General features: G+C 41.8%; 2 protein-coding genes across 3 annotated transcripts; one reads left to right on the forward strand and one right to left on the reverse strand.

Annotated features, from left to right (window-relative positions):
* Positions 1 to 84: 84 nt before the first annotated feature.
* On the reverse strand, positions 85 to 4,670 carry gfod2 (glucose-fructose oxidoreductase domain containing 2). 2 transcript variants are annotated; one of them, XM_077564551.1, is made up of 3 exons: positions 4,537 to 4,670; positions 3,438 to 3,808; positions 85 to 3,023 (listed from the first exon to the last, which is right to left on the reverse strand). In XM_077564551.1, exons 2-3 carry the CDS (start codon positions 3,688 to 3,690, stop codon positions 2,131 to 2,133), a joined length of 1,146 nt encoding a protein of 381 aa, XP_077420677.1. In that variant the 5' UTR covers positions 3,691 to 3,808; positions 4,537 to 4,670; the 3' UTR covers positions 85 to 2,130. The 2 variants fall into 2 exon arrangements, with proteins under 2 accessions (XP_077420677.1, XP_077420678.1); XM_077564552.1 differs by having other exon boundaries at positions 4,533 to 4,628.
* Positions 4,671 to 6,306: 1,636 nt separating this feature from the next.
* Positions 6,307 to 8,912, forward strand: thap11 (THAP domain containing 11). The gene has a single exon (XM_077564932.1). The coding sequence runs from the start codon at positions 6,644 to 6,646 to the stop codon at positions 7,460 to 7,462; it is 819 nt and encodes a 272-aa protein (XP_077421058.1). The 5' UTR covers positions 6,307 to 6,643; the 3' UTR covers positions 7,463 to 8,912.
* Positions 8,913 to 10,948: the final 2,036 nt, after the last annotated feature.

The following is a 10,948-nucleotide window of genomic DNA, read 5'->3' on the forward strand; positions in this document are numbered from 1 at the left end:
GGTCAACACCGCTGTACTAGTGTTCAACAGTCATTTCTTTTCAAGGCTTCAAACTAGTGACAGTTGCAGAAAGAAGTGAAAATATTTAAATGAATACAACTGTATTTATTAAAGGTCTGTCAGATGAGCAGTTCCGACTTAAACACAACACACTGTGCTCAGAGAGGCATGGTCTGGAATGAATTACAAAAACAAAACTAAACTAAAATAACCAAGTAATAAATATTACAGCTTCAACAGAAATTCACAGACTGACAAAAGAACAGATTGAACAAGAAATTATTTTCCACACCAAAATATAAATAAACAATCTTCCTTATACAAACGTTAAATTATGTTGCAGTGCGCCGGCTAGTAGAGAAAGCGCACTGTGTGTTAAATAATTGTAAAGTATCAGTGCAAAAAAGATAAGCTAAATCAGATGTTTGGAATGTCATGCAGCTGGGAAATATGGCATACATCATGTAAACTGAATTGTAAAGTACAGTTAATGCACTGTTGGGATAGTTAGGAAAAAAAAGTAAAAAGCCTTTACAGAGCCTGAGTTGGTTGGAAAAGGGGGTTATTGATTGATAACATTAGAATACTAAACGTTAATGATACCAGTGAGTGATTCTTGTACGACAATTATGACATCATCTAAAGGTTCAATTCCAGGGTGTATTTGAGGCATCAGTTAACATCTTTTTGCAGCCAACAAAAAAATCGCTTAAAAGGACAACAAACGTAAACAACAGAACAGAGTTTCACCCCATAAAGGTCATCTAAAAACCAACAATATTAAAATGTCGCTCCTTGGTTGATTTGATGGGCTTGGTTTCTACCGGTGCAAGATTAAGTTTAGAAGCAAGAAAATATAGGAGTTGCTTGGCTCCTCCTTCACAGTAAACGATGCGTAACAAATCCCTGCTTGCCAAATGTGTTGTTTATGTTTTATACGACCAAATATCTTCTTGCTATTTTAACCACAATCGGATGGAATTAGGATGCTTTCAAGCATGTGGTTGCTGCTGGGAAAGTGTGATTTCCCCGACCATTGCTGAAACATCCGCTGTTTTGTGAAGGAGACCGCAAATTGTTTACAACCTCTTTTGTCTGGTGGATTTAAGCCATATCAACTGAAAACATAAATCTTATACATACATAGCTTATTCCACAGCGCCCCCTTGTATTTCAGATATCATCTACATTTTCTATCCTGTTCGGGATCACCGGTGAGCTGGAGCCAGTCAATTGCAGGGCACATATAGACAAAAGACGTTGAGTCTTGATTTTAACCTAAGATGCATGTTTTGTAAAGTAGGATAAAGCCGGAGTAAACTACACACAGGAAGGCCTGAGTCGAGAACTTCTTAACTGTGAAGCAGACGCGCACTAGCCACGTGCCACCCAAAACCTACAATTGACAAAAATTGAATACACATTCAAAATGTTCTGCCACTGGAACATCAGTAGAATTCTGCCAGTGTCACAATACAAACTCAAATTTGTTAGTCAAATCACATCAACACTTTCAAATAAGGTGCCCTTGGACTTGGATGCACAATGATATTTTTCAAATAAACACACCGATGTCAACAACAAAGAAAAATATAGCCCAAGAGTTTACAGGCTTTATGTCTTAAAAAAATAACATATATATTTTTTTTTCAATAGAGAAACCAAATAGTGAAGAAAAACCTCATATTTCTCAAACAAAACATTCTATTAAAAAAAAAACTCCAAGTAGTCATGTAGTGTAAACTGTGGCGGAAGTGAAAACATTCAGGCCCAGTTCTATCAGACGTGTTTAGTAGTAGCACTCTTAAAATACATTACTCTCGACAAGTTAGCAATATCGGGCTTTCACCGAAAATTTTAGGATGAACCCAAAGTGCCCTATAACCTTCACCTTCTCTAAACTTTAATGTTTGTATAACTCATGTGAGGTTTAGACATTTCAGCAATATTGCTCAGTGAGAGGCGGGCGGGCCTAAAGAGAGCGAGCGGTGCTGGATTGAAATATTGGACAGTTGGACAAGTGCGTTCAAAGGTTTAGAGGTCAAATTAAATTCACTTGTAAAGGTTATACGGCAATTTAGGGCCATCATGAAACTTCGCCCAAACGTTTTTGCGTGTAGCCTTTGATGATTAGTTCTTATTTCTCTGCAGAGCCTCACACAAATTGTGGTTGGGATCGGGCTCTTTGCTCATGATCTCAACACACTCCCACTCGCCGCTACAGCTGGACCGTTTCACGGCCTCTACTACCGTCTGTACGTACAGGCCGTCCTCGAAGGTGGGTGCCATGGCAACCGGCCCGCGCGCCCACAACCTGCGCTCCTGGTGTGCCTGGAAGGACTGTCTCAAGGCTTTGACCATGGCGCCCAACCCCAGCAGGTGGGGCAAAGGAACGTCTTTCACGTCGGGTCCCGCCCAGCCGCCGTCGCCGAGTAACAGCTCCTCGCGTTGGCTCCCGTTGCGCTGACCGTACAGTTCCGTCCCCCTGGCCACCAATCTCCCCGTGGATCCGACCACCATCACCTCATGCAAAAAGGAACCCGGCATGTTGAAGTTGAGCGTCACGGTGCAGCACACGCCGCCCGAGCACGGCCCCATCAACATTTGAAAGAAACAAAAGTCGTCGCTGGTGACCCGTCGGATGCCTCTGATTCGGTCATTTTGCTGTACGAAAGTGCGCAGCAGGCCGTGAACGCGCTGGGCCCGCGTCCCGGTCAGGTAGCTTAAAAGGTCGATGATGGCCGAGCCCACCGTGTGCAGGCCCCCGCCTCCCATCAGGTCCTCACACGTCCAGCCGTACGACTGGTCCAGGAGGCTGGGGCCGTACACGCGCACGTCACATACCTGCACTTCGCCCACATATCCCTCGACCAGTAGCTGCCGCATGGCCGCAAAAGTGGGAAGGAATCGCAGTGTGTTACCCATGATGCTGAGCAGCTGGGGGTAATACCTGGCTGCGTTCACCATCTGAAAAGAATCCACAGCAGTCGCAGCTTTCTCGCTGACGACGTTCTTACCTATGCCTGCAGAGAGACAAAAGTATATTATTATTCGGATAATAAACAACAAAAGCGAATACATTACAATTCACCATCAAATATGACTCAATTAGTCAAATGTTCAACTTCCTGCTACATGATTTGTGGTGCCATGATAAATACACAGACAAGAAGGATTGGTAGCTTTGGACCTCCATGGTGGGTGGGATACACTCAGCCAGGAAGTTGCCACTATAAGAGGAAGCCGAGGTCAACACTCAGGAATTCCATTAGAAAACGAGATAGCGCTACTCCATATTGCGCATGCTGGTCAGCTTAGCCAACCCTGATTTCCCATTACGTGACTGAATCACGGCAACTCCAATTTCAACACCTCAACTGTGGCTACCACACTACTACTGTTCAAAATCCGTCCCATGTGTGTTTCTGACCTCTTACCCAGTGCTTTGACAGCAATCTGCCGTGTCATTGAGGGTGGAATATAGATGCAAACAAGGTCAACATCTTGGTGTAGCAGGACGTCATCAGACCGACTCGTGTGAAACGGGATACCGAGCTCCTTCGCCAGGCTGCGTGCTTCCTCTTCGCTCCTCCCCCAGAGCGCATGGACCTCGAAGCCCTCAGCTTTTAGCATAGGGACCAGCACCCGGGCTGTGCTTCCTGTCCCAAATACACCCACTCCCGGCAGCATGACGGCGCCGCTTGCAGCAGCCTTACGTCGAAATCATGGTGACGCTCACATACATCCCGACTGAAAATTCACCAAACTGCCGATATCCTTTCTGGTGTCTGGAAGAGAGACCTTCCCACTGAAAAATCACAAAAACGACAACAAAAATTCAATTTTTTTTCAATTTCTTTTTACAGTATTTCCTCTCAACAGCTTGATGGACAAGTGGTCATCGCACGTCTGACCTATACTAGAGCTTACAAGTAGTTGCCCTGTACTCCATGTAGATGATTGAATAACGACCCAACATTTAGGTGTTTCATCTACAGTTTTTTTTGTGTGTGTGTGTTTTATAGCTCAGTTCAGACCTGTCAACTGTCAATGCAAAGCCACTTGGAATGTGGTAGGAGCACCTGACAGCAATGTTATTCTGTGTGAGAGGTTTAACTAAAGCCTCCCTAAAGCTTTCGCATAAACTGCTAAATTTTGGTTGTTCTGAAGAGGAAAAACAGGTTTCATTTTAAACTTACACTAAGTAATGTTAGGCTAGCTCTGTTTGTGTTGCTAATACCATGCGCCACATAGTAAACACGCCACACTCTATTTTTACACGAATAACTAAAAGTGAACGTGGCAAAACAATTTAATGATTAACCACTGATAAGACAGAAATCATACACAGAAGAGTCAGTGTGCATTGTGATAAGGTTTGCTAGCACGTTTTCCGGCTAACTAGCTAGCCGCGACAAAGAGATGTGTCAAACAGCGAGAGAGAAAAGTTATGACTGAACGGTTAAGATACATAGTCCCTTGACGTATGCTAATTTTATTCAATAATAATGTACACACAGAACGTTTGCTACCTACTGTATTTATGCAGGCGATCGAGTCCTCAACGACAGCAGCAAGTGCTCAGCCGGGCGCTGCCCAGTTGCTAATGGTAACTTCAGCATAGACTATGGAAGTGAGTGTTGAACCAGAGATGTTCAAAAAAGAAGATGCTCGAAAAGGAGGGAACTGCGAGCAAGGCTACAAATGTTGAGCTTCCTCATAAACGTTTACATTCAATTTGCACATTTTTAATCCGTTTATTGAATTAATGGAAGAAAATTAATATTTGTTCGATAGGTAATAAATTTGAGGTTTGTTTACCACTGGGTCAGTCCCCGTTTCACCGAAAGTACGTATGACAAGAAGCGCTTTAAAAAAATAAAACACAACCCATGTTAAATCATTTTGCTGCTAGGTTGTAATAAAGGTTTTTAGACAGACACAACTCTATCTTGATTTGAAATTCTTCTACGTAAGACTAATGTAAAATAAACATAAAATTCATGAATTGCATGAAACAAATTTTTGTCATGGGCCACATTGTAGTTATAATTTCCTTCACAGTGTTGACCGTGAAACTATACTGTACACTCAACTTAACTTTCATCAACTGAGCTACTTCTTGAGTGCTTGGGGCTACTAGTTTCATACACACTTCTGAAATAACACATGGCTCAATTTAGGGGTAAATCATCAAGCTTGTTTCCACGAACACTACGGTTGGGTCATGTGCAGTACAATATTGAACTTGACAATGTTTTAAAGAAATAATATAATGTCCAAATTTACACCACTGCAAAAGTGATTGAAATAAAGAATATTGACCCCAAAAAAGTTATATGCATCTTATTAGTAAAGTGATGATACTTATTTTTAGAATTATAGTGCAAAAAGGGCAGCTCACGAGTGAGTTATTTTTAGTACAACATTGGGTGAGTCATTTGGTCTTTGGGGCTACCATCGTGTTGGTGACCGTTGATGTATACTCAAACATTACTAGCTTATCCTAGGGTCGTATTGTGGGGGACTTTGGCATAGAAATTACCTAGAATTGACATTCAAACAGTCCTCTTTAACATGCTTCTCACATTTTGACATCATGAGACCAAGATGATGCCCGATATTTGATATCTATTGCCAGAGTTTAAACAGCAAGCGGCCACACAGGTTAAGAGTGTCACAGTGCGTCATCAACTGGTTGCAAGAGAGAGACCGGAAGAGTCACAGAAAAGCATATAAATGTATTGAAAATGAAAAACCTGTTATTCAGCTCCTTGTTAGAGAAGAACAAGTTATCCAAAAAGTACTGAAATGTTGAGCAGTTTGGCGTGCATTCAGAAGTTTAGAGAGCCTAAATGGTGACATTTTGCCCCTAAACAGCACGTACATTTTTCATCTATACACGCGCATGTGTGACCAGTAAATTTGCTGATTTTCGATTATTCTTATTTTTTTTTCCTGCTGACAAACTTTTGTTTCGCACTCCCGCCCATTGATCAGTAATATAGTGAAAATGAGTGGAAATGTGGATATTTATTTGGCAAGCAGATTTATTGTGTACGCCCCGAAATGTTACTAAAATTTCAGGTTAAGGGCCACTTTGCTCCTGGAAAAAAAGTTAATCTGTACTCCTGTTATGACTAATGCATTTAAGTTTAAGTTTACCTTTACATTTCAAACGAAAGCCAAACATTCCTCACTTTATTTGACTTCCAATGCCAAATGACATGTAATACCCCAAAATGACCAGAGATAGCAGTAGCTTTCTTTTAGTCGTGGTTATGAAGCGCAAAGCATCCTGGGATTTTAAGTCCTAAATGGCGGGCTGCTGTGTTGACATCCTACCAAAGATAAATAACTAAGCGTTTTCTTCTTTTAACAAAACACCAGCTTCGCATATAGTACACCGATAGGTTTTACTTAGGCTTCATCCAGATAAAATTGAATTGATGTAAACTCCGATATAGCAAAAAAATTCGCCACGTTCGCTGAAAAATAAACAGGAAGTTGTTAGCGTTGTGGGACGTGTAGTTCCGGCTACAGGCCGCTGAAGAAGATAGCGCACACAATAAAGAAAGTCCAATAAAAGCGTTTTAATTGGACGTGCGGATTGAATTAGAAGACTACAGGCATCCGTGTTAACATGCCTGGATTCACCTGCTGTGTCCCCGGCTGCTACAGCAATTCGCATCGCGACCGGGACCTGCGCTTCTACACATTTCCGAAGGACACCACGCAAAGAGAGTTGTGGCTGAGGAACATCTCCCGGGCCGGGGTCAGCGGCTGTTTCAGCACCTTCCAACCCACCACGGGGCATCGGGTTTGCAGCGTGCACTTCGTGGGTGGAAGGAAAACCTACAGCATCCGTGTGCCGTCGCTTTTCCCCCTGAGGGGTGTAAACGAGCGCAGAAGTCGGCGGGGCAGAGGTAAGAAGTTGTCCACGACGGCGGCTGCAGCACCCGCCGGAGCCACCACCGGGGTCGTCATCAACACCGTGCTGGGCAACACGGCCGAGGGCGCCGAGGCCAACGCCGGCGGCGAGGCCATCGATGACAGCATCACGGTGGTGCAAATCGGCCAAAACGGAGAGTATCTGGGCACCGCACGACTGCCAGTGGCGACGGAGGCGCCCGTCGACGCTTCAACCGAATTCACCGCGGTCGCCGCGGACAACCCCTCCTCGGCGGAGGCGCAGCAGACTGTCGTGCAGTACGTCAGCGTGACCAGCAGCCCTTTGGACCACTCGTACTCGCTGACCACCGGCACCACGTCGGCCGAGCTGCTGCGTAAACTCAACGAGCAGCGGGACATCATCGCCCTCATGGAGGTGAAGATGAAGGAGATGAAGGCCACCATCCGCCAGCTGCGGGTGATGGAGGCCAAGCTGCAGGAGGAGGTGCGTGAGCGGGACCGGCTGCTGAGCGGCCATCCGGTGCCTCTGAACGTCAACAAGAAAATCTAGAGACAAATGCAATGCAAACGAACTGATGGAGATTCAGCCTTTGTACAAAAATGTATTTTCAATAACTGCAAAGCTGATTTTGGTAGACCTGATTGTGTATAAAGATGTCTAGCTGTAGTTCTGTAACTGGTAGTGTCATATGGAAAGCAGTTTGAGCATTTTATTCAATATACAGTTGAAGGTTCATGTACTAGTCTGCTCTTTGTCTTCATTGATAAGACAATTCAGTGCACCGGTTGAACGACTAGATGTTACTACTAGTGAGCATTTTGGTGCTACTAGTAGGACCCAGGAAGCAACTAGTACATGACACGTATAGTTGGGCCTAGTAGCATTACTAGTTCAGCACAGTAGGGTACTGATAGGTTTAGTTACATACTCGTAGGCCAAAATGGCATGAGTAGTGGGGCTAGTGCGCTGAATTGTCTTACTTGTACATGGTCGAATACAGTAGAAGAAATGCTTGAACATTATTCCATAGTGTCAGTCATGATCTTTAACCGCTATTTAATCCACTCTGTCGTCATTGTTTCCACGGGAAGGAATGTTTTTTTGTTTGGATGTTCACTTTCTTGTGAGTGACTCAAAATTAGAAGTGTTTGGCGATAGATTACTATGCCGATACAGTGTTTCCCACAGATTGGAAATCTACTTGGGTGGGTGGACTCCGGCGGTGGGGATGGGAGGAGGGTTGGATGGGAGGTGGGTCTCAGTCTGGTTTCTACGTCTCCTCTAGCCTCAACATCTACAAGTGAGTGACAGCGAACTAACGTTACATGCAGTATATCCTGTCGTTTTCTTGAAAACTTCTTGGATGGTGGCCGATTTACTTGGGTGGCCCGCCAAAGTATTATTAGTACTATTTATCGGATAAATAGTGGTGGCTAAACACTTGAGGAGGCATTTAGGCAGTTTTTTTCCAAAAATATTCACTTCAATATCAAAATTCAAAACTTGGTTCCTCTTCGGGACTACTATACTACTGTACAACAAACTTGATGTGCCTGAGCAATAAAATATTTGACAGCATTTACTAGAACAATTTTGGACCCCAAAAAAGACAACCTGCGACCTGTTTGGGAAACCCTGCCTCAAAGCAATGACCACATATCACAGTCCCCTTTCAAATGACTTTTTTTTTTTCATTTATATTCCTGTTTGCGATATTAATATTAAAAAAAAAAAACAGCTTGAAAAGATTTCATCAACTCTCTTTCTATTGCGGATGTCAAGACTACAACGGACTTTACAACATGTTAGCATTCTGCTTATGTTTTTCATAATTGCTTGTTTTTTGTGCGAATGATGCATTTAACATCGCTGCTTATGCGGAGGTGTTTCACAACTCGCACAATTTTACTGGTGGCTGCATCACAAGTGCACAATATGTTAAAGACATTTATAATCTTTGGACTGACAATTGTGTCATTAAACGACATTTTGAAGTACATCTCTTGTTTGACATATTTCTGCTCATCCACAAGATATTAAGACACAAAATTCCATTAATTGAACTGAAGCTTTTCCTAAGAGGCCTGCTGGCTGACATTATAAAGAAGAGCCTGTATTTGAAATATTTTCTTCCTTTATGTGTATTCCTATGAGCGTATTCAGCAAGTGTAGCAAATTTGAGGTATCTCCCTTTTTCCCAAGTTGACTACAAGTTGCACCATTGTTTCCTCCCTCTAGATGGCACTTATGAACTGTCTCATTGCGGCCCTTTTCTCAACGATTGATGTTTCTCATTTAGAATAAAGTATCGTGAACCTTAGTGCTGATATGAACACCTATAATAATGACAATAATAATGATTATGATGTTAAGGGTAAGGTTGGATGAATTGATGGTGAGTATTCCACAGAGCGAGGACCCAGACTCTAATCTCATCTGGATTTTCCCTCCTGCTTCTGTGTTACATAACGCTTTAATCCAGCCCCGTCAATCAAACTTACACAACTATCTTATTTTTAAATCATGCCATAATTGCGTTCAGACCAAGTATGCCTACCTGCTTGTGCACACTTTTCCATCTTTTGAAGGGTGCTGGTTTGGTTAAAAAAAAAAAAAAAGTAGGCAAACATACAGGGTGTCCCAAAAGTCACTACACACTTTTTTTTTCTTCCTATTGCGATTCAGGAAGGATTTGACCATCTGTAACTATCAGCTGAACGACGAGTTGTATCAGAAATCTCGTTAGTTGGGCCATTTATGATATATTTAATTTCAAAACCAGACTTTTGGCAGTGACTCAAATGTGTGTGTTTTCTCGCTGCTCATGCATGATTCACATTGATTGTATAGTGAGGTAAAGCTGTAATGAAGAGTTATTAGTAAATCATTTCAAAAATCCTTAGCGAATTGTGACCTTCTGAAGTTCTGAAAAAGGGACAACTTGAAAAATTTGTAGTACTGTATTATATTTCTGTATTTGATTGAAATGTGTAACATTTTTCTTTAAAAATGCTGAAGCAGCAAAGGTAGTAAAACACAAGTTACTACCAAACCAAACCTGATTGATGATTGCAGTGGTGCAGAAAATCACAGCATCAAAATTGCCACCTTGCAAGAAGGAAGAAGAAAGAAACTTAATAAAAGCTCAAATCTGCAGATGCTATATAAACATATTTCTGTGTTTTGCTATTTTTGTTATAATTCATTGGTTCTAAAACAGGGTAGAGCATAAGCCCCAAAAAGTTATAAATAGGAAGCTACAAGTAATGCGTGTCCGGTGTGTGAATAGGAAGAAGTTCTCTCTCTCTCTCTGGACATGTTATTATGTTATCTTGTATTATGTTTGATTTGGGGAACATTTGTAAAATTCTGAAAAGGAAAATAGATTTATGCTTAAGTACTGACCTTTTGCAATTTAAGTTATTGGAATTAACAAACACCAGCGGACATTATGTTGGTGCTACAACATCACACGTCCAAAGAGTTTGTTTCCTGTTTGCCACTCAATGATCAATATGGTAGTTTTTTTATTTATTGGACTCTTATTTACAATATATTATTTATCCTCTGCGAAGAACAACTATTATTGCTGTCACAATAATAGTTTTGGACAGCTTCCATTTATATCCATGTCTGGATGTATTATACTGCCCCCCAGTGGCCAAGGTGTGAATACCAGAAGGAACAGCACAATGTCATTTGAAAAGAAGCAAAAAAAACAAGTTTTTTTTTACATTCTTTTTAATTATGCCATTGTTGTATGTTTTTGTAAAGTACAGTATTACAGAGTAAAAAAAAAAGTGTTACATTTTTTTTTTGTCTGGTGGGCTGTTTGAAATGGATTAATCACATTCCAATTCATTTCAGTGGGAAAAGATGATTTGCAATTAAAGTGTTTTAAGAAACGAAGGCGCTCAGAACAAATTAAGCGCTTATCCCAAGGCAGAGAGTTTCTCTCTTTACACTTTTAGATACAAACCTCAACAGATTGTATAGTTGCACCAAATATTGTTTAAAGGTTCCTTTCCGTACCCT

Source organism: Vanacampus margaritifer, chromosome 4 (genome assembly GCF_051991255.1).
Source record: "Vanacampus margaritifer isolate UIUO_Vmar chromosome 4, RoL_Vmar_1.0, whole genome shotgun sequence".
Lineage (NCBI taxonomy): Eukaryota > Metazoa > Chordata > Actinopteri > Syngnathiformes > Syngnathidae > Vanacampus > Vanacampus margaritifer.